Below are 22,212 nucleotides of genomic sequence, written 5' to 3' on the forward strand. Positions count from 1 at the left end.
AGCAAAAACTGAAAAATGGTTTACTGATTAGGCTGGGTGACCACAGATCAGTAAGTCATCAGTTAAAGTTCTCCCAATTTTCTTTTCTCTTGGAGAACAAGAAAATATAGTACTGTCTGTGTTATGATGGTAGAGGTCAATTTCTTCAGAGTGAGTGTAAAATTAATACATTGGTGTTTAAAATTAAATAAATAAACCACCTGTTCACAGGTTGTTTATTTGTCCTGCTTTCACAGTTATCAAATCTTTAATGTGTTTTGTTCTCCCAAATAATCACACTTGAATATGTGGAAATATCACAATTAGAAGGGTAGGTTTTACTACATGTTTTCTGAAGTTAAATAAAATGCAGGGATATAAAAGAGGGAAATATTATTGGTTTTGTAACGCTGGGTATAATAAAAAGACCTTAGCAGAAGAGGAGCAAAAGATCTGAAGTTCATTCTCATCTATTATACCTTAATCACTTCTGACAGATGTTTGCCTAACCTGTTTTTAAAACCTTCCGGTGATGGATATTCCACAACCGCCATAGGCAGCCTGTTCAGTCCTTTACTCTTACTTGAAAGTTTTCCAAATGTCTAACTTAAATCTTCCTTGCTTTTTCCTGTCTGCAGTAGACCTGGTGAACAGTTTAGTCCCATTCGCATACCAACTTCCTTTGCATTTGAAGAACGAGACCAAGTCTCCCATTTATCTTCTCTTCTATAGACTAAACAACTACACTTCTTTCAAGCTTTTTGATCTTCTTTGAAGTATCTTTAAAAAGTTGAGAGACAGGAAAGGAGAATGAACAAATTTGCTTTTTGAACAAAGGCAAATCTCTGTGGCAATTGGGCGGTCTTGAGTATGCATGAGTGCAATGTGAATATTGCTTGGGAAGCCTCTTGAACAGCTGAGACAGTTTGCTTATAATGAAATGTGGCTAGTCAGGCCTTTCCTGACTTGCCTCTCCTTTATTTCCTCCTGTCTCCCTCACACTTCTTTTCTAGAGAAATTACAAGTTTGAGCTGATTTTTTTTTTTTTCAATTGGAGGGGAGAGGCATGGCAAGGGAATAGATTCCCAGGTGAGAAGTTGTTCTTCTGTATAATGTTTGTGGTGTGGTGTTGTGTTAATTGATTAATTCATTAGTTAGTTGCCTTTACGCTTTTTGAGCCATGAAGTCTTCTAATGGGGAAGTCCAGAACAAGCATGAAACACTTCGCGAGCAGGTATTTCCCTTCTGAAAATGTAGCCCCTGTGGTTCCAGTCAGTTGAACAGATTTGATAGACAGAACAAGGGAAAGCACTTTTTCAGCTTAATAAAAATGTGCTGGTTTGCTTGGGTAGCATGACAGCTCCAAATGTTTTGAGATTGTCACCATATTCGTAAACTGTATTCCGAAACTGTCCAAGCATATATGTTTATATTTAAATAAGAAAAGTTCCTTGTCTGAGCATGCTCTGTGCTTCTGACAAATGCTTATAAATTCAGTAAGGTTAGAAATTTGTAATCAATTATAACTGTGGTTTTAGGCATGGCAACCACTGGCATTCCTGATGACAAAATTCAGTGTGCCAGATCCCTGTTCAGTTTTCTAGGGGACAGTTGCTTATGATGCAAGTCATGGCCTGCTCTTGGGTGATACTCTTAACACCAGGTGATTGGCTAACACAAAAAGAAATCTGTTTCATTTATAGGATTTTTCCTAAATGCCAGTGTTGATGTGTTTGTTGTTCTTCTAAAGAAACCATCTTAAAAATGGCATGCCTTTCAGGACTGGCAGATAGTGGCTGTTTCAGATCTTAGCGTCCTCTTACTTTCTTATTGCTAGCTTGTAAAATAGTTTGCAATTTCAGTTTTCAATATTATGTTTTAAATAACTGGTTGACTCAAATGAAAAAAAGAGGAACCATCCAGTCACTCATTTGTTCCTTTGTATGCTATTTATTTTGCTACAGGAATTAATCTACTCCAATAATTCTAATGCTGCTGCTTGCAGGCTAACACGGAGCTGCATTAGCAGTAGTGTGTGACCACCGAAGAATTTGTTTCTGGATCATCATGTATATTCTTTCTCTTGAATGTTCTTGACTCTGTTCCTCTTCTGTTACTCAACAAGTCTCGTCTCCTACCGTGGGATCGGGGCAGGAATGGAGGCATAAAAGTAACTGGGAAAATAAGTCAGCATCTGAATAATCTTTTCTTTGAAGTCTTGGAGCAGAGTACCTTCCAGTTGTTGTTAGCTTGCACATTTGTGGTTTGTTTTGCGTCATTCTGTTCTGTCAGTTTTGTCAGTTGGTCAGTGGCCTAAGGGTAAGTAAGGGTAGGTCACCCCTTCTGTCCATAGAAAATGAGGAGAGGATGTTTGTCCAAAAAACCTTTGTTGTCCATACGGAGTGTGAATGTTATTAATAAAGGTATGAATTACTTTTAAAGGGGTAAGTGAGGGAATCATCTCTGCCTACTGACATTAAAGATAAGGTTTTTCTTAAATTATATCATGAGCTAGAGTCATGATAGCCTGAAACTGATGCATTTAATCATGAAAATTGATCAATGGGGGTCTGTGACAGCAGCTGTAATCACTTGTTGACACTCGCTGTGTCTAAAGAAAATGACTTTGATACCTTACCGAAATGGGAATTGGATAAATTCCTCTTTGCTCATACAGTTTTCAGAGAGAAATTCCAGAGAAGAGATACCTTTTGCTGACCTAGCTTTTACAATTTTTGTTACACTCCACAACTTTGTATACAATTCTTAAGTTCTTGTGCCACTTTATGTAAACTAACGGCCTAGAAACTGTTCCTTGACTTCAAAAGCTGTAGAGAGGGAAGCTTAAACTAGCATTCATATTAAAAAGCAATGTATACTGTATTATAACCATCATCTGTTAAACACAATTTATGTAGAAGAACCCATTCTTCATAATGCAGAATGGTGGAAAAAACCTGACAGAGATTTTATGCTGGATTAGAGAAAAATTGAATTCTTTTCACAAGTGCTTCCCTGGTGTGTTTTCTCATATCCTAATTATCTGAAAGCAGACAGATTCTGAGATGCTTTTTACATTTGAAAGCAGCTGGCAATGCATAAAACATCATCAAAAATTGCCTGGAGTTAGCAAATCTCTTCTTGAGATCATTTGGTACAATCTTTTGGCATAAAACTACCCATTATAGAAGACTTTTATTTCCATTTCCTTCTCATCAGGAGCTTTCCCAACATAACTTCAACTGAGTATGAATTAATAGTTTAAAGATTAGTCTCTGACTTCAGGACCCTCTCTCAGAAACGATCCATGGCTATTGGATCTGGTTTCTATCCCAGAGTGTTTCTAAATTACAGTTTAATATACAGCTTTGTAGTGGCATCTTGTTTCAGACTCTGAAGATAAGTGAGCAAATCATTTCAGCAGCTCAGTTGGCCAGGGCAGATAGGGACTGCTGTTCCCACAAGAGTGCACGGGCTTGCATGTGGCATGCAAGAGGCACTACATTTGGCTTGGTAGCAGCTGCTCTGGAGTGAAGGCTGTAAGTTCACATTCGTGCTTGTCCTACTGTAAGGTTTGAAACCTGTGTGAAGTGCTCTAGTAATCGGTAACAGTCACACACTAAGGAAGTCACCGTTGCCAACTAGGATATGACACTGAATAGTACACCAGGGAAATTAATCTTTTCTTAGGGGTTGAATTACCGTGCTACATCACAGTGGGTAAGTAATTTCACATCCATATGACCATCTATGAAATAATGCTAATGATAAGAACTAGGCACATTTTTTTTTGTTCCTTTACATATAGCTTATAATTAAATTTTACTGAGAACTTACTTGCAAATTTGCACTTTTTGAAGATGCTAAACCAAGATATTCTAATTGAAAATAATTGGTTTTAAATGGTTGGATTTTTAATATAATTTGGAACACAGCAACATTATAATGTAGCTCAATTTATCTTAAACTATGGAAACCAAAGAAGCTTTGAATCCATAGATGAAATATGTCTACTCCCTGAAAGCTGCTTGGAGGATTTTTCTGTTAGATACCATCAGTCTTAATAGCTGACATCAGCCCTCTCAAAGTCCAAGATGAGTGCAGAAGGGTTTTGTTCAGTATTTTTGTGTTGTTTTTTTCTCTCTGATGAGATCTAGTATTAAAAGAGGGGAAAATAATTTTCATCCTAGGAGTTTTAAAAGCTGTAAACCTCAAAGGCTTCTCACTACATACAACTATAAAGAAGGTTTTGAAAGGCCATTACAGGACTGCTTACTTTTTTGGTACCATTAAAAGATACAATATTGCTGTGCTTTTGCTCAAGCAGTGCTTAAGTATTTATAGAAGATGTGGTCTAGAAGTTCACCTAGACTAACATACTATTAACTCGGTAACCATGTTGCTGTTCTGGGCTGTGCCCAAAGGACTACTGAGTATACTTACTTTGAAATTGGGTTGTCAAGTGCTCATGAAACCAGATATTTAGTAACAGTGCAGTTCCTGACTTAGTTGTTTTCAGTGTATGAACATTTTTGTGAGAAGTTATTCATGAATGTATGCAATGTTAAATTAACAGAGGGGGAAAAGAAGGTGGGGGCACTGTCCTGTAACATCTAGATTTTTGCAAAGGATTTCAAGAGGTAACCTGAAAAACTCTTGATGTTCTCCTCTAGTTTAGAATATAGAAAAAAACACAGGCCAAAAATAACCCTTTCAAGATAGCCCTCTTTGGCTTGGGAAGGTTGTTGCTCTGTGTCAGCTAGAATAACTGCAATAGTCAAAAGTGTCTCTTGTTTGCATGGGGTTTACATTTGATTTAGCAGTCTTGGCAAACTGATTTCGTTTTCAAAATGTGAAATAAGCATATAAAATCTGAGCGGTGGTTCTCTGTTAATAAGAATTAAATGATTCTCATTTTTAAAAGAAAAAAACCTGGTAAGTACAAGCAACATTTGATGTACAGAAAAAGTGGTGGGGTTTTTGTATACAAAGGACATCATTCTGTAACAATTTACTTTGTTTCACGTTAGTAGAAGATCTGAAATAGCTATGTAATAATATAATCCTTTGGTGGATGTTCATATCTATGCAGAAGGAAAGCTGGCATTTTGATTTCAAGTAGCCTTTGAATTGTTACTTTGTGCACTTTATTTAGAAATGATTGGCAGGTAGTTGCTGTACAGTCGTTGCTTCAGAAGTTGGTTGGTTTGTTTTCCTGCTGAGAATAGCAAAGTCTTCATCTGCGGAATTGTAAATCTACTGAAAACTTTTTTCTTCAGAGTTCCTTTCTCTTATCTCCAAAAGGGAAAAAATATTCTGTAAGTTAAAATCATCGATCCAAAAGGTAGTTAGTCACAATAGTTATATCGGGAGATATTTCTAAGTAGATGAGATGCTTGCTAGGAATTTTAAGTCTCTTCACTGTACCTGATGAAAGGAAAGACCTGTGCTTTGAGGCTGATGCCAGGCATATGCAGAGGTAGATACTGCTGGCACGTGGTTTTGAAGTGACATGTAACTGCTTCTGGCTGCTGAGGATTAGTTGTTGTCAACTCATTTTAGATTTAAAAGTTAATTTAGACTTTTCACTCCATGGCTGAATAAATTATTTTCTCTGTGCAGGGTAAGTTAGTATCTTTATAGAAGATTTACATTAAAATATCAACCTCCTGTGTTATGTAAGTAAATTCAACACTAGAAAGTACAATTATTTATGTGATGAGTGAAACTGGGTCGTTGAATGTGTGTGGGAGGGTTTTGCCTATGTAAATAAGATACTGCAACTGCAGGCTCAAAGTTTGGCACAGACTGCTTTTCTCCTTAAAGCTTTGTTGCTCCCCATTAAGAGATGTTTGCCATTATTCTTGCATTGATGACACGCAGACACACGTGCACACAAACACGCACATTTTCAGGTTTAATTTTCTTCAGCTTTTATTTGGCCCGCATAAAAATACCTAAAGTTTCTGCCTCAGTAAATACCAGCAATTGTTAATGCAATTGTAGTTAGAGAACACTGATTCTTTTGCTGTACATCTGCATGATGTCTGCTGAATGCTTTCATGAATACATAGTGGTTATTTTTAACCTTAGCACCTGCTTTAACTGAATGGTTAAATCCTGTTTTTCTTCAGCTGTGCTACAAGATACTACTTTTACATGTAGAAAAGACAATATTAATGTAAAAGTAATAAATTTCAAGATTCTTTTTTACCACAGTTGAACTATGTAAGAAAACTAGTAGGCAGGTTTCAGACATAAAATGTGAATTAAAATTGAAAAGGGGGATCAATGTTCCTGTGAACTACCTGATCAATACCATTATTTTGCAGACTATTGCTGACATAGAATACCATTAAGCAATGTATTTTTATTTCTTGAACTCTTCAAGTTTCTGAGGAGAAGCTATCTTTAAAATGTATTTTTAGCAGCTAGGGTTTTTGACAAGGGTTATTATCCTTACTGCTCTGGCAGACCCAAAAGAAAAAGATTGGCTTTTGAGAGATACTTTGAAAATATATTTTTATTATCAAGTGAGACCTGTCTTAGGGAGAGGGGGTAAAAACTTCTTTCTTCTTTACCTTTTTATAACTACTGTGCCTGTTCTTAATTAAGGAGGTGGTGTGAATGCTGACTTTTTTTGGATAAAGTTACAAAAATCAATAAAATACCTAAGAAACAGTGTTCTACTTGGTATCAACAGGTAGATTTCAGTGCAGTTCTGATTATTCTTTTGCCATCTGATTTATGGGTAGTTTACTCTGTAGTTGTAAGAGTAATCTAAAGCTTTCACTTGCCAGTAGAACCCTAGAGGGTGAACCACAGTACGCATTCTTCAAGTTCCTGTGGCATATGCTGACCTTGCAGACTTGTCCAGATGCAGCTGAGTCCGCTTATATTTCTGAATTTATAGGCATATGTGTGTGTCTGTAATTGTAAAGTCCATCACCTGTCGAGGAAGTTTTATGAGGATACTTTGAGGCATGAGTAGCAGCTACTTTTATATTCAGTGATAGCCACTGGATACACCGTGGTTTGGAAAATTAAGCTTTTATATATTTAAAAAAAAAGCGCCAAACTGTTCATTTTTGACGTAAGCTTTCTGTTCCAAAGAATTGGTTGTATTTTGGTTTGGAAACCAGTGCTTAGGGTCAAAGAAACAAGGTAGCATGTTGTGGGTGTTGCATCTTTTCCATCATGGGATTTATGTGAGAATTCCTTCTGCACGTGGTGATCGTTTACTGTAAGATTCTGATAGTACTATTAAAATATTAATGCATCAGGATCCAAAAGATACACATTGCTGAAAAAATACATAAGGCTGTCCAACTGTTCTGGCATATGAGCTGCTACTTAAATTTCAGACTGCACTATAAAGCACTACCAGATGAATCTCTGCTGAACTTCCAGGGGACCTGGCACACGTAGTGGGTGTGTAACCTGTTGAGGCTTAAAGCAGTGAAAAGAAGTTGCTTTTCCTGAGCCATGTTGTAAGCCATCCATGTCTATTGAATTACTGTGCAGTCTTCTCAAATTAATAAATTAAGTAACATATAACTTCATATGCGGTCTTTGTTACTGAAAATTTTTGGTAGCTCTGAAGGCAAAAATTTTGTTACAAGCCACACCCAAATCACTTGTCTTTTGTCTTAACCTGGAGAGAACTCCTTGTAGTCATGTCTCTGCTTTGTTTAGTCCTTGGGGTGTCTGCTCAGAGGTAGGAAAGAGTACAAGGTTAATTCAGAATTGGACTGAGACAAGCATTAGTAGAAACTTCTCCCTGAATACAAATTTAGCACAAGCTTACAACTAGGATGTGAATGAAATTAGGGTATTCTTAACTTAACCTTTTGAATTTTGCAGCTGTAGTGTGTTAAGATATGATGCAGTTAATTAATATGTTGTGGCATCTACTAAATCCTGAAATGCAAACTTGAACAAAATACTAAAATAATTTTTACTTCTGACAACTCAGTTTCTAATGATCTCTACCATAAATTAAGCCTGCCATAATACTCTTCAGGTAAAAAGTTTCATGCTCCTACTTTTATTTGTTCTAGCATATGCCTGTCTTACTTCATACATTGCTTCTCATAGATTTGCTTTTTGCCTGTCTCATTAACGCTGTGACTTGCTTGTGACTTTTGTACACAATTCCTTTTCAAGATAGACATGTCTTCATGTTTAAAAAAAAAATCTTTACTGAGTAACTTGTTTTGCCTCAAAACTGGTACCAGTGGATGGGCCTTTTTTGTGCAATGTTCCATGACATTTTTTAAAAAAACTCTTTCATGCTGCAGTGTTTTTCAATATGAAAAAGTTTGGTTGTGTGTGTTTTTACTATTTACAGCCCTTTTAAAATAGGGAGGGGTAGGCTCTTAGGACTACTAAAAGACCTGTCTGCAGCTGGGACTGAGCCTGATTTATCTGGCAGCCAGAAGGGTTGGACTGTAGTCTCCAGAGCTAGCAAATCATTCCTTAGGGCTGGCATTGCTTCTTGGATGGACTGTGTTAGACATGTTAGTTGTTTGGAAATCTGCAAAGCAATTATTCTGGCTCTCTCAGTGCAAAAGATGTGAGTTGAAATAACATATGGCAGAAATGTACAACTTTGCCTAATAATTTGCTGCTTGGCAAATTGCTTTCAATACTGACTACACAGGAGTTTATAGTTTATGAATACTTAAAAAATTGTATTTAAATGCTCAAAAAAAAAAAAACCAAATCAGGTTCTTTAACTGTTTAAAGCCTCAGTTATAGCAATCACTTGTTTGGGGACAATGAGGAGGATACAATTCTTAGGTCTTTTTGCAGTTATAAGTCTGCAAAACTGTATTGCCGTACTTCACAATACTCTCTTACATTTTAGGCTGTAATTCCATTTTGTTCATATTAAAGGAGCATTCTTTCTTTAGCAAAATACAAGGACAATAGCTCAAATTTCATTTGAGCTTTTGTAGTGCCACATTTCTAGTACCTGCTGGGGGATGACTGATCTAGTACCAAGAGTCAAAAATGAGGTTTCATGATGATTTATTTGATAACTTCTAGATTTTGAGTTTTTACACTGCAATTTATTGATAGTGCTCAAAATATTAACAAAAAATACAGTGGTGGTTTTTGGTTTTGGTTTGGTGTTTTTTTTTCTTAATTGTGCTGTTGCTTTTGAAGCGTTTGCCATTGTTCTGCCAAAAATATTTTGGTAGGTCTCTTGCTGTAGGCGGAGAAGGACCTAGGTGAGTGTCTATGTTTTAATCATTTACACATATTTGCATAGGGTCTGAGACCCCATTTTTAGTTGTATAAACTTACTTTGACATTGTGAGATTCAGGGAACCTACATTCTTCCCTTGCAGAGCTAACAATATACTTAATTCTGAAAGACAGATGAGCTGGTAGTTAAATCTTAACTGATATGTGCCTGTCTTTTCAGTGTGGGTAAAATGATATTTAAGTGTAATGGGGTGCACTATGTCTTTCTTCTCTATTACAACAAGGAAACTAGGGCTTTGATTGTGATTAAGTAGTCTCAAGCAATGCAAAAGTTGTATCTAATAGCTAAGATACTTCTCTTTTCTTTCTCAGCATTACATTGCTGCTTACTGATACCTTAGCCTGTTTGTATATGGGTTTAAAAGGCATGTTTTTTGAAACCTGTTTGTGAACAGCTTCATGTTGCAGTTGAGGAATTATATTTTACTACAGATAAAACTGTGGAAAACCTGTGTTTCTAGCAAGTAAATCTGATTCTTCTCTGTCTTTTGAAGCCTAGAAACATTTAATCTTTTAGAATTGCATTTCTGGAGAAGGAATCTTTTGGGTGTAAAAGCCATGATTGCATTTTACAGTGTGTAACAGGTATAAAACCAGTGAAACACCCAACCTTTTGTGGTGGTGATAGGTAATTGCACGAAACTTACTGAATATAGCCAATTTCCAAAATGTCCTAGCAATAGAATTATATCACTGCAATTTTGTAATTAAGTGTTATAGACCATTGCCTCCCTAATGACAAATGGAGAGGTGCTGCTGATCTTATGTGCTTTATTTAGAGTGAAGTAGGGAGATGATCAAGTCAAAACTAAGATTTTATCTCAAAACTAATCGGTGGTAGCTTTCCTCAGTTTTATTTATAGCTTAAATTTTCATAGTTTTGAAAACCAAAGTTTTTCTACCAAAAATGTGAAATCATATCAGATGCTGTAAATCTAAGCCAAAGATGTTTACGACATCAGGTCTAGAATACTTTATCAGAAGTTAGGAGAAACCTGTAAGAGAGAATTGACTTTTAAAGCATGAATCCTGATTCTCTGAGACAGGAGAACATGGGTCAAGTTACAACAATTTCAGAGTTGCACTGATACTTTGGTTTAGCAAAAGATAACATAGTTCCACTCTTTTTTTCCTTCTGTTTTGATCTGTTCACTACTGTTCCTTACTTCGTAGAATAAAAAGGTGTGATGTGAGATTCTTAAATCTGATTCATTGTGTCCTGACAGTTCGTAGAAATGCAAACCATAGGAAAGCAGAATCTGGCAAACAGCTGGCACGTTCTGTTATATTTATGGGGTTTTGTAAGATTGTCTGCCAGAAATGACCATACTCAAAAAAGATGCTCAGAAAGAAGTCTTTGAACACACTTCTTGCAAAAACAAAGTGATTGTTGATACTTTCTTTTACAGAAAGTAGAATACTTTGCTATAAAGTTGGGAACAATAAAGTGTCTTGAGACATCTCATGGAAGAAGAAAAGAAGTTTAATTTGAGAGCTGCTTGAGACTTAAGACCAAAAGCTGAGGAACAGGAATTGCCATTAAATATTTTTCTATATTTTAAATTAATGAACTTTATTTAGCGTTGGAGAAACTACCTTTGTGTTGTCGATAACTTTTATAATAAAGCTAATTCCACTGGTTCTGCTTTGTAATGACAAACTTAATTTGGACAGAGCATCTCAATTGAAAAGCAAACATTTAATTTTGCAGACTTTTATTTTCTCTTGTAGTGGCTCCTTGCCTGTTCTTAGGTCTTGGTTGGCAGCTATTCATAAACATGGCATTCTTTGTAAGGCATATGTTTATGCTATCTGGGCCATCTTGTGATTGCTATCTGCTCTTTGCTAAAGATCAGTAGGATTGGCTTTGCTGTAGAAATACTTGATTCATCCATAGCTAGCACAAAGCGAAGAGCAGTGATGGATCGGAGCGAAGCACTGTGCAATGAAGAACACTGCCTAGGTGTGGTGAACTGTGAAAGTTTACCCTCGTGTTGTGGAGGAGCTGGTGTATATGTGGGAGAGGATGAGAGGAGAAGCAGGCAGTTTTGGTGATTTTGCTTGGTTTTACGTCATTTGAGACAAAATTTGGCAACTTTTTGTCTCAACACATGCTCAGGGTGACCAACTGAAACGCGCACGGCGTTTGGTTGTGTTGCATTAAGGCCTGTGGGAAAGGAAGAGAACAAGAATAAGATGCCTGTCACCTAAGAGAGCAGCATAAAACTTTACTGAATTGAAAATGCTGAAATAAAGCTGCATCACTGTCACAGGTGTACTTGATGCATACATGGAAAACATGATGACCTGTAGGCAGTAAGTCTTACTAAGTAGCCTGCAGGTTAGATCTCGTACAGTTAGTAATCTTACTTTGTGTGTTGACATTAACAAAGCATCGCAAGAAAAAGCTGGGAACTTCGAAGTACTGAGCTTTTTTAAACCTCCAGCTGGAAAAAGGAATGCTTAGAGGTAATTATTTTAGGTTTTGGGAATCAATTGGCTTCCAATTTCTGGTTGGGTTTTTTTTTTTTGTTAAATGATTGCTTTTCCAATAGTGAAAAGTAATTGGTTCCATGTTCGGACTATGGATAGATTCCAAAAACAATTTTTAGAGTTTAAGTTTTAAATCTTGTCATTAATTTTTGGGGGGGGGGGTTGCTTTTTCTTGCTTTAAAAACAGAATATTAATATTGAAGAGTAAGCTACAACAAGGTTTATGGTTTTGGCATCTTGGTGTGTTCACTTTTTGATCTGGATATATTCTAAGGTCAAGGCCAATGTTGATAAACCAGTATTTGTAAAACATTGAAATTTTGGGGTAATTCGTACTATATGAGAAGTCTCTATGTTATGAGTTCTCTCCACTTAGGGGACCCTTCTACCTTACATGTTCTTGAGAAACAAAGTAGAATAATGCCTGTTTTCTCCTGTGAGGGAACTACAGCTACTTACAAGACTGCAGGAGGCAGTGCTTTCTGTTTAAAAAAAGATAGGCAACTCTTGTGATCAGCAAGTAGAATGATGAGTAATTAAACAACTTTTATGTGTTGATATGTAACTTCATGAATAACTGCAGGACTTGAGTCTTTCATTTGAAGATAGAGTTCCATTATAGTGGAGCAAGTGGGTTTTGGAGCAGTTCTGAATGTCTTGCAGGTAAAAAAGTAGTCCTCAGAGGTCTGAGATTAAACAGCTTCCCTTAGCTGAGCAACCAGGCAACTTCAGGAGGTTACCCTTTTCAGAAGGTCTGAATATAGCTACTCCTTACTTGTTTTTCAGAACTCTGTCTTGTTTGAAGGGAAAGCAGCTCGGTAGGCACAATTGTATGAAGTGACTTTATTTTCAGTTGGCCTCTGGAACATTTCCTGCAAAACAGGTCAGAATGTATCTGTAATAAGACACAGTTCTGGTTTTTAAGCTATATTATTCCTGGTTTTCTTTCCTATTTTTAGTTTGTCTATCACCAATAGGAGTTGTTTGGTTGAGGGTTTTTTTTGTGTGGAGTGGGGGGGTGTCAGGGTAATAGAGGGCAAAGGAAATAGGGGAAGGGTTAAAAAAAATTCCAAAGAAAAATCATTGACTGTAACCTTTGATTGTTGCAGTGCTAATGTTTTTAATGTGTGTTGTGATTTATAATAAAGGGCGGATCTTAACTTTTTTTTTATGTGCCCTATTTAGGTATACAGTTTTATCACTCTGCTGTATGGGTTTCTGTGCCTGTGCAGCGGTTCATTTCAGCATGTTGGCTCTTTATTTTACTATCGGAAATACCTATTCCTTTGTGTTATTGTTATAATACTAGGTTTACAGAAATTTATTTGACAAGTGGGAAAATGTCTACCCATTGTAATCGTGTAACTTCATTTCCAGATCTTCAGTTCATTATCCAACTTGGCTAAAACCTATAAAATGTACCAGTTCTATTCACTTTGAAGTTTTAGTAACATTTCTGTTGTTGTTGGCAAAGTTTACACTGTTAGTATTGTGTTCCCCTGAGAGAATATGTAGCTTGCAAGAAATCTTATTGGTATGCAGACAGTAATACCCAAGGCTTTGTATTATGCTGTGTTGTGTCATAATAGTTTTATGTCTATTTCCATTTGACATCTAAATCAGTAACTTATTGGAACCACTGTTTTCCTTTTTAAAACCCTCTGTTTTCAGACTGCACGTGAAAACAAAATTATTTCCTTATTAGCAGAGATTAATTTGAATACTAAAATTACTTTAGTTGTCCTGGAGAGATGATTTTACTGCTCTTCTCTCCATGAGAGTTTCTTTCTTTTAAAAGGAAAATCTGTTCTGGATGAGTGGAAGGTGTGATGGCAGTAATACTCTTGCATCTTTAAGCGAAACAATGTGTGTAAACCAGACTTTGATTGTATCAGATTGCAAAGAAGGCAAGATGTTGGTTCATTCATCACTTTTGCAAGAGTAGTATACCCCATGCATCATCTGACTACTGTATCTCTCTCTGGCCTTGTGAATTTTACTTTGAGAACTTGTAATTACACTATTCCTGTTTCATTGCGTTTTGCCCTTTTTTTTTTTAAAGATATATAACTGTGGAGAATTGAGTTCTTTGTAATAGAAGATCAGATATCAAATGTAAGTTGATACTGTAAGTGCAGCAGCAGTGATATGTTGACACTGGCATGAGCGTGATTGTATCTGGTTCACCTTTCAGTTATTTCTAAACCTGTTTTGTCTTCAGCGTGGCCTTTGTTGCAACAGAGAATTTGTCCCAACAGAGAATATTTGTATGTTAAGAACAGATTTAGGTCATAGTGTCAGAATAATCTTGCAATAAAATGGGAAGTTTTCTACAAATTTGATATCAGATAAAGGCATTTTTGGGCTCTGATAAAGCCGAGGAGCCAATGCATGCATTTGGATTGCCATTTTCTTACCAGTTCTTTGCTTTGTTGCAGTTGATGGGCAAATTCATAAGAATTACGTCACCATTGCTTGTGAAGATCTGCAAGGCATCTTTTCTTCCCACCTTTAATCAGTTTTCTTGATTTACAGATGAGGCAGCTGTTAGTACAGATTCTTTCTTCTAGATACTGAGTGGGAGGGTAAAAGCACTATCTGCTGCAGATACGAGTGACTGTAACTGTATTTCATCATTCTTTTGCTACTATTTTGAGTTTTATGGTTAGACACAAATGTTGCAGGGAAGGAGGTAGGCCAAATTTGGTAGCTTTTAAGAAATAAGGGCTGTACACAAGGTATAGCTAGTTTGTGGAACATTAGAGAAACCCAGTAAAAGGAGGTTAGACAGAATTTATTTGTGTTCTTGCCTTTACTGATCTTTTGTGTTTCCTGCTTCTTTAATTTGTTACTTGGGTGCCTGACCTTCCATTTCACTGGAAACAAAATAAGACAATCAAAATCAGTGCTAAAACAACTCTGAAGATGTAAACCTACAATAAAAGTTGTATTAATCAGAGATGAGTAAAAATACTGAAGAATTCTGCTTAAAAGTAAAATAACAGTAAATTCTTAATGTATGCTCAACCACAACGTATGAATTATTCAGTATATTCTGAATAAATTTATTAGAAAAGTTTGGAAATTTTCATGGGATGTTTCTGTTTTCTTAGTCTCAAAAAAATTCTGCATACACTTAATAAATTTTACAGCTAAAATCAGGATACAGTGTACTCCTGTCCAACCTTTTCCCTTCTGTTTTTCCTTTTTTTTTTCCCGATTTATTCAGACCTTTCTTTCTGAGAAGGTGGAATTTTTTCTGTTTCATGAAGGAAGAACATGTTTTCTGCAGCTGGGAAGAAAAGTAGCTTTTCTTCCAAAATACTTGAAAGCAGCTGTCAAACATCAGATTCCGTTTAACGTTGCTTTCTGTTTGGGCTTTGCATTAGGAGGTGGGAGCCCAGCTTGTTCACTTAGCAAACTTTCTTATTCAGCAACTGATTTTAGAACTGCTTTATGTGGTAAGAGGCGGTAGCATTATTACATTACGAAGTCATTAATTTTAGACTGTCTGTTGTTTGTCTAGGTTTTTAGCCCGTTTCTTGGTAAAGATGGCAGCCAACAATGCAGTGCTGAACAGACTGGAGCAGAAGGGTGCAGAGGCCGATCAAGTTATTCAATACCTCAAGCAACAAGTTGCTCTGCTCAAGGAGAAAGCTAGTAAGGAATTACCTATCTTATGATAAACTTGATAGGAAAAAATGAGAACATGGACAACCTCATTGGTGCTGTCAGCCTTTTAAGTGTGTTTCAAATTCTCCAAGATAAAGCTTGTAATGGTAGCACTGCTTCACTGTCTTGTGGTTTGTGCGTTTTTTTGAGGCTGCTTATTCTGAAATAGAGGCAGAATGAGGAAGGATTAATGACACAAACAGATTATGGAAATTTTATAGGACATGATTCCATTTGGGGGGAGAAAGGGAGTCGGGAAGAATAAGAGACTATGCATTTGCCTAAATGTGTTACCGCTTTTTCACCACTATGGGATTCTCTCAAGAGTATTATACGTTCAACTTTGATATTTTGTACATGTCAGTATCAGTGAATTAAGGTGTTCCATATTACAAACATGTTCAAGCTTTTTCTAGTAGGTTTCTTGGATTTTTTTCTTGTGAGTCTGTGTAAGGGATTGAGAGGCAACTTGAGTATGGAAGTATTGTAAAAAATGGCTATTTCAACAAAAAAAAAAATCCAAAATATTTCTGATGATATACTCCTTGAAAGTTTCCACTCTTTTGGTGTTTGGCGCACCATGTTTCACTTTTCTTTAAAAACAAAACCTCTGTTTGCCCAATGATGAATGCTAAGTATTGAAACTTGTCATTTTTAATATAGTGTCAACTCTAGTCTTGCAGGCATCTCTTCGAGAAGAGAAGAAGCTCCGTGTGGAAAATGCTAAACTGAAGAAAGAGATTGAAGGGCTGAAACAGGAGCTGATTCAGGCAGAAATTCGAAATGGAGGTGGGGAAAAAAGTCCTATCGTCATACAACATAGTTTTGACCATATTTTGTGCTAACTAGCTCTATCTTAATTCTTCTTGATTTTTATCTTTCTGTATGTGACTCTTATGACATTTCTTAGAAATTCTGGATTTTCCTAGGTTCCATGCCTGTGACAAGTTACTTAATTCCAGCATTTTAGTAAGCTGCAAGCTGAACAGGTACATATGCTAAATCTTAATCAGACATGGAACTGGTTCTTTGTATGTTTTTGTACAGTGCCTTTCATAATAAGCCCCAAATTTGACTGATGACAATGACTCCTTATAATACCTTAGAAATTGCTGCATGTCTAGCACTTCTTGATACTCTGAGTATTTAATCTAGCGTGACTGAAAAATCCCTATGGAAAATCAAGCCGTAGTTCAAAGTACAGGTGGGCAGTGACCTATTACAAAATCTGTGGTAGTGTAAAACTAGAAACAATGTGTTTTGAATTTTTCATTCCATGCTTTAGTAACACCAGCCTTTCATTGCACTGTTTTTCCTTCTTTGCACTCTTCTGTGTAGCTCTGTTGAGCTCGCACCATCATTATATAATTCATATTAAAAAAGAAAGGCGAAAAAACAAAACTGAAGTGTTTTAGATCCAGCATGCCTTCTTTAAAATTATTTCCAAAGAAAACCTCTTCTGCCCTCAACAGCTATTCCTATTTTTACCCATGAGTCAGTGTTGTAAATTGGGTGAGAGAGTATCCAGTGTACCTGGATGCTAGCGTTCAACCGTACTGAATGTTCCACTGGTTAAACTACACATTCAGTCTTTAGTTTATTAGTTTATATTTCTCCATTGTCTGTTGGTCTGCAGCAATTCCTGACAGGTAGAGGATACTTCACAGAATCTCTGTTATGCTTGAGAGAGAAGTCTCAAGGTATATGATTTTTTTTCCAAGATGGGAAAGGAATAGGAAATTAATATTTGGCTTGACATGCATCTTCCTTTATTTAGCTAGTTTATCTAAAAGGTAGTATGACTAAATTAAGATCTTTTCTTGGAAGTAAATTAGTGTATGTTAGCTTTGACAGTATTAAGTAGTTGAGCACAGAAATTAGATGGACACAGAACATCAAAAATATCACTTGTGGTATTTTTTCAAAAATCTGAGAAACCAGAAGTCTTTCCACAACTAGCAATCAAAACACAAAGCGAGTGGTTCTTGGTACAACAAATCTCAGATACAAATGTTCGTAAAAGATTGTTTATAAGAACATAATTCATGCAAATCACTTTAGTGTTGAAGAGAGCAGGTATCAGCAAACACAGTGCAGTTCTTCAGGGAAGTTAATAAATGTCTGAAGTGTAAAAAGAGGCATGTATGCAGAATGGAGAACTGTATAATAGTGACACTAGAAGGATTTGTCAAGCAGTAATTAATCATAGAACAGCCCAGGTTGAAAGGGACTTTGCAAGATTATCTGGTCTAACCTTTCTTGGGAGAGGGAGCCTAGACTATATTGTCTAGCGCACTGATGATGCTTACCCAGTAAAATGATTTGGTAAAAACCCTTAATGAGATTCTTGAAGAGCAGAATGTAGAATGGGAGGTGATTCTTAAGCTTTCATCTAGTAAGATTGATAGTGAGATTATGTCCAGAATTTCTGTATCAGCAGTTTAAAAATAAATGTGGTGGTATCATGGAGAATTTAGGGAAGGGAAATGAGGAATCAACAGATCATTTTAAGACTGCAGGTAATTTCTTAGAATGTAATTATTCGGGCTCAGTTTCTTTAGTTAATCAGAAAAAAGAGTTGAGAAATGATCTGACTACAATATAAAAATTATTTTATGCATAGCAAATTATGGAATAGTCTCCAGTATGACAAGGGCTAATAGCTAGAGACTGAAACTAGACAACCACAAAAGAGAAATAAGGAGTTAGTAATACAGATAACTACATGTTGAAATAAACTACAAAAAGAGGTGGTGTTTGCTTATATGTTTTCTTGTATTTAGCACTTTTTCCCCTTTAAAAAATGTGTAGTCAAAGGCATTGTTCTTAACTGATCAGAATAATCATATATAGACTGAGTTCTGAAATGCATTTTGTAATGCTGTGCTTCACTACTCGGCAGTTGTGGTTTAGGTATATTAAGAAAAATTTTCAGTTCTCTCTACTTTTTCATTTATGTTGGAAACTTAAAACCTTGTAGTGTTCAGAGTTCTGGTACCCCCTTCTAACTTCCGTGATTTTGATTTTAGTAAAACAGATCGCAGTTCCTCCTGGTACAGCCATTTCTACAGCTTCGTTTTCAGATGATGTTCCACAATCTACAGCACTTACATCACCTCCTGGTTCCAAAGATCAAATTAAAGGTGAAGATGAAGAAAAGAAAAAGAAGGAAAAAATAGAAAAAAAAGGTACTTCAGTTTTCTTACCTGTCATAGACAGTTAAGGCATTTAATTTATGCAAGTGCTTTTACATCATTTTGAGCACAGAAAAAAACCAGTTCGTACAGCCATAGTAGGAAGAGTCATGTGCTAGCTTTTAAAATCTTGGAAGCACTTGAAGCTAATGAAGACCATCAAGTAAGCTACAGATTCTTACTTAAATGGGGTACATGCCAAATTCCTTTTAGTGTGACTGAACTCCCTTATTTTAAACAAGCAAACAAAAAAAACAAGCAAGCCCCCCAAAGCCCCACAACAGAAAAAAGCAAAACCAAAATAAACACGAACAATGGAGGAAAGAAAAAAAGCAGGGGGGTGGGGGCAGGCCGCAGGCAGGGGAGGAAGAGGAGGACACAAAGTTTAGAGAAGTTTTTGGCAGACTGGATGGCTTTCTGTTCTGAGGCTGTTAGATTTTTTTTTTTTTTTTTTCCCCCCCTGCCATGGAAACAGTGCAAGCAAAAGGCAAAGACCAGCTCAGCAAAATACCTTGCAAGCAATAGCAGCATAACATAATACTAAAGAAAGAGTGCTAAATTGCAGTTTTCTGCATCCTCTATGTATGCTGCTTTTTTTTTTTTTCCTGGAAAATTCTTACAGGCAGTAAAGTTCTGTCAGAATTGATCAAATACATCTATGTCAACACCGGTGAAATTGTGTGGCTAAGAGGAAGTACTGGGTAAAGGATGTAGGCAGATAGCATAATCTGATTTTGGCAACTCGGAGGAAATGTAGAAGGGTATATAGGTTCCCTAACACCTTTCCTCCTTTTTTTTCTTAGCTGTCTGTGTTGACTTTTGTTTAACAAACTCTCTTAATAGAAGAAAAGATGTGTCTGTTACACTTGCACAAAAGTACAGGTGTCTATCTTGTAATTTAAATTCGTGTCTTACAATCATTCTCGTACGCAAATTATCTCTGATTTTTCTGGTGAGCTGTATGCAGGCTTATAAGCTACTTAATATTTTTTGATGTACTGCAGCCTTTGACATATCTGTGTTCCACAGAGCTTAAATATAAAAGCAGAGGCCGCATGTCATATCAGGCAGTTAACTGTTTTCTTAAAGTATTCAGTGGCTACAGAGCAAGTATTCAGTTGGTAAGGAAAAATAGAACTTTCTTGTATTGTATTTCCCTTCATCTTGTGTAAGTGGCTTAAATTTGGAAAGCAATCTATTTGCCTTTTTCCTTCCAGTGACTGTATTTGGAAAAAGGTGAAATATAGCATGAACATTAAATAGAAGCCCTGAACAGGCTATTTCTGTGGAGTTCAACATCTTTTGTAGGTATAGTATTTAACAATCAAAGTAACCAATATATAAAAATCTGTGGTTTGGTCTTGAAATGGACAAAATTATGGAATATCTCAAATCCTTTTGCTTTCTGTCACCAATCTCATCTGTTTCCTCTCTGGTTATTCCTGTATTCTTTGTTCCACTTCTTGCAAACCTCATCTGTGAGGCTTCTCTGTATATTGATTCTGGGCTGACTCTGACACTGGCCAGAGGTGTGCAGTTCTCTCCTTAACCTGCAGCATTGAGACGGATGTTTTCCATGCATCTGTACGTATGCTGTGTTCTCTTTTCCGTAGTTGGTGACAGGCTTCCATTTCTCTAAAGTGAGATAAATAGGGTGCTAGAAGCTGATTTTTTTGGCTCTAGACTATTGCAGAGAAATGTCATGAAGTGGAGAACAGTGAGGAATGATACTGAGGATAAAGATGGCAGGTCTTTGAAATGATCTTAGGTGTTAAATATTAAGTATTTTTTCAGTTTCTCTTCAATTATTGTATATATAATTAGATTACTATTAGATTAATAAAACCCAGTCATGAACACTAGAGCTTTTTATTCATCATATATGAGCTGAAATACATTTGAAGAGCTATTGCTTATGTTAAAAATACTGCCTTTTTATTATTGAATGTATTACTTAATTTCAACCCTGTACTTAGAGCAATGATAAATGAATCAAATCGTGTGCTGTGTCCACTTTTCCTTTCTTGCTCCCTAAAGAAGGGAGTTTAGTTTACATTAGTATGTAAGCTCTCTTGGATGAAAGAATAACAGAATATGCTTATTTTAAGTAAGCAGTTCTTAGACATTTCTTAATCCCCCAGAGATTACAGTTGTTAAACAAATCTTGAATGTCTTCTAAACAGGACAGTCGTATATACAAATTGGATGTAACTTGCTCATCTCAAAAGGAATATCTAAATAAGGAGCTGAGTATGGGGAGTGTTGCTTCACTGCTGTTTTATACTATACAGTATGTATGGGTGATGATAAACCCTTGCGTTGCCATGGGGTAAGGACTCTGCACCAGTGGAACCTCATAAGCCACGGACATTTTCACACACTAGTATGTTTGGGAAAGCCAAAGTCATCTTGAAGGGTTGCTTTGCAACTGTAACAGTGCAGTTGCGGTGACTTAGCATTGTCCGCAGTCAGGAGCTGTTGTTAAGCACTGGCAACTTGATGACTTGTGATTGTCTAGTTTCCCTTTGCTGGTGAAACATCATGGCAAGACTTACTGCTAATTGCTAATTAATAAAACAGTACTATTAGGCTTGTTGATGTGGCCTTTGGCAGAGTGTATACGTGACTTACATGTTAGCTACGCTTAAAGTTCAGGATAACTTCACTTTACAAGCAAGAAAATACCTCTGTCCTAAGCTGGTAATTACTTGTAGTAACAATCTAAACTGGAGCGTGTGTGATGATTCTCCACTGGAAACTACTAGTAGAGGTGCTAACTCTTTACTCTTCGTTTGTGTTTTACACTGGATTTACACTTCTGAGGTTGTAGCTTGCTTTTCCCTTGCAACAGTCATATACATTGTTTATGCTTTTTTAAATGTTTATTTCATGAACATATACTTTCTTTAATAGGTGAAAAGAAGGAGAAGAAACAGCAGCCAGCTGCTGGAAGTAGTGATGCAAAACCTGTAGATGTTTCTCGTCTGGATCTTCGTGTTGGCTGCATTATTACTGCTGAAAAGCATCCGGATGCAGACACCCTGTATGTTGAAGAAGTGGATGTTGGTGAAGCAAGCCCAAGGACTGTTGTCAGCGGTTTAGTGAAACACGTTCCTCTGGATCAGGTATTGATTAAATTACCTACTGATAGCTTTTCCTTTCCTAAAGTATCTTAAGATCTTCATCTGTTTATATGATGTGTTTTCATTCTGCTGAAAGATTTTTACAGTCATGAAAACAAAAATAAAATGCAAATAGAAGTAACACCTAACAAAATTTGCCAGAAAATGGAGAAGTACCCTTACCCCAAATCAGTTCCTTTCTGCTTGCGGTACTTCTATCCTGGGATCTTATTCTGACTCCTCTGTGATGCCATTGGTACACAGTGGACTCCTAAACCAAACAGATGTGACTCTCCCTTTAGGTTTTCTAGTATGTAGTAGAGAACCCATAATAACTTTTTTGCTGTCATCCAAACTTTTGAAACCTTTGCCTTCCAACTCTCTTTATAGGCCCTTGAAGTGTTTGGCATGGAGTAAAGCAAAGAGCATGTAAATTTAACTTAGCTGGTAGCGAGTGGCTTAAACAACAATGGAATACA

At 36.5% G+C, this 22,212-nt stretch overlaps 1 protein-coding gene across 4 annotated transcripts in view; it reads left to right on the forward strand.

Moving 5' to 3' along the window:
* Window positions 1-22,212, forward strand: part of AIMP1 (aminoacyl tRNA synthetase complex interacting multifunctional protein 1) — a 38,868-nt gene that overhangs the window by 4,275 nt on the left and 12,381 nt on the right. For 2 of the 4 annotated variants that reach the window (XM_059817788.1, XM_059817785.1), the window contains exons 2-5: window positions 15,272-15,405; window positions 16,081-16,206; window positions 18,447-18,605; window positions 21,525-21,736. In XM_059817788.1, coding sequence (XP_059673771.1) covers window positions 15,297-15,405; window positions 16,081-16,206; window positions 18,447-18,605; window positions 21,525-21,736 — 606 coding nt within the window. In that variant the 5' untranslated portion in view covers window positions 15,272-15,296. Of the gene's footprint in view, window positions 1-4,889; window positions 4,915-15,271; window positions 15,406-16,080; window positions 16,207-18,446; window positions 18,606-21,524; window positions 21,737-22,212 lie in introns of those variants that run through there. The other 2 variants (XM_059817787.1, XM_059817786.1) reach the window with 2 other exon arrangements.

The sequence above is a fragment of the Gavia stellata genome, chromosome 5 (assembly GCF_030936135.1).
Source record: "Gavia stellata isolate bGavSte3 chromosome 5, bGavSte3.hap2, whole genome shotgun sequence".
Lineage (NCBI taxonomy): Eukaryota > Metazoa > Chordata > Aves > Gaviiformes > Gaviidae > Gavia > Gavia stellata.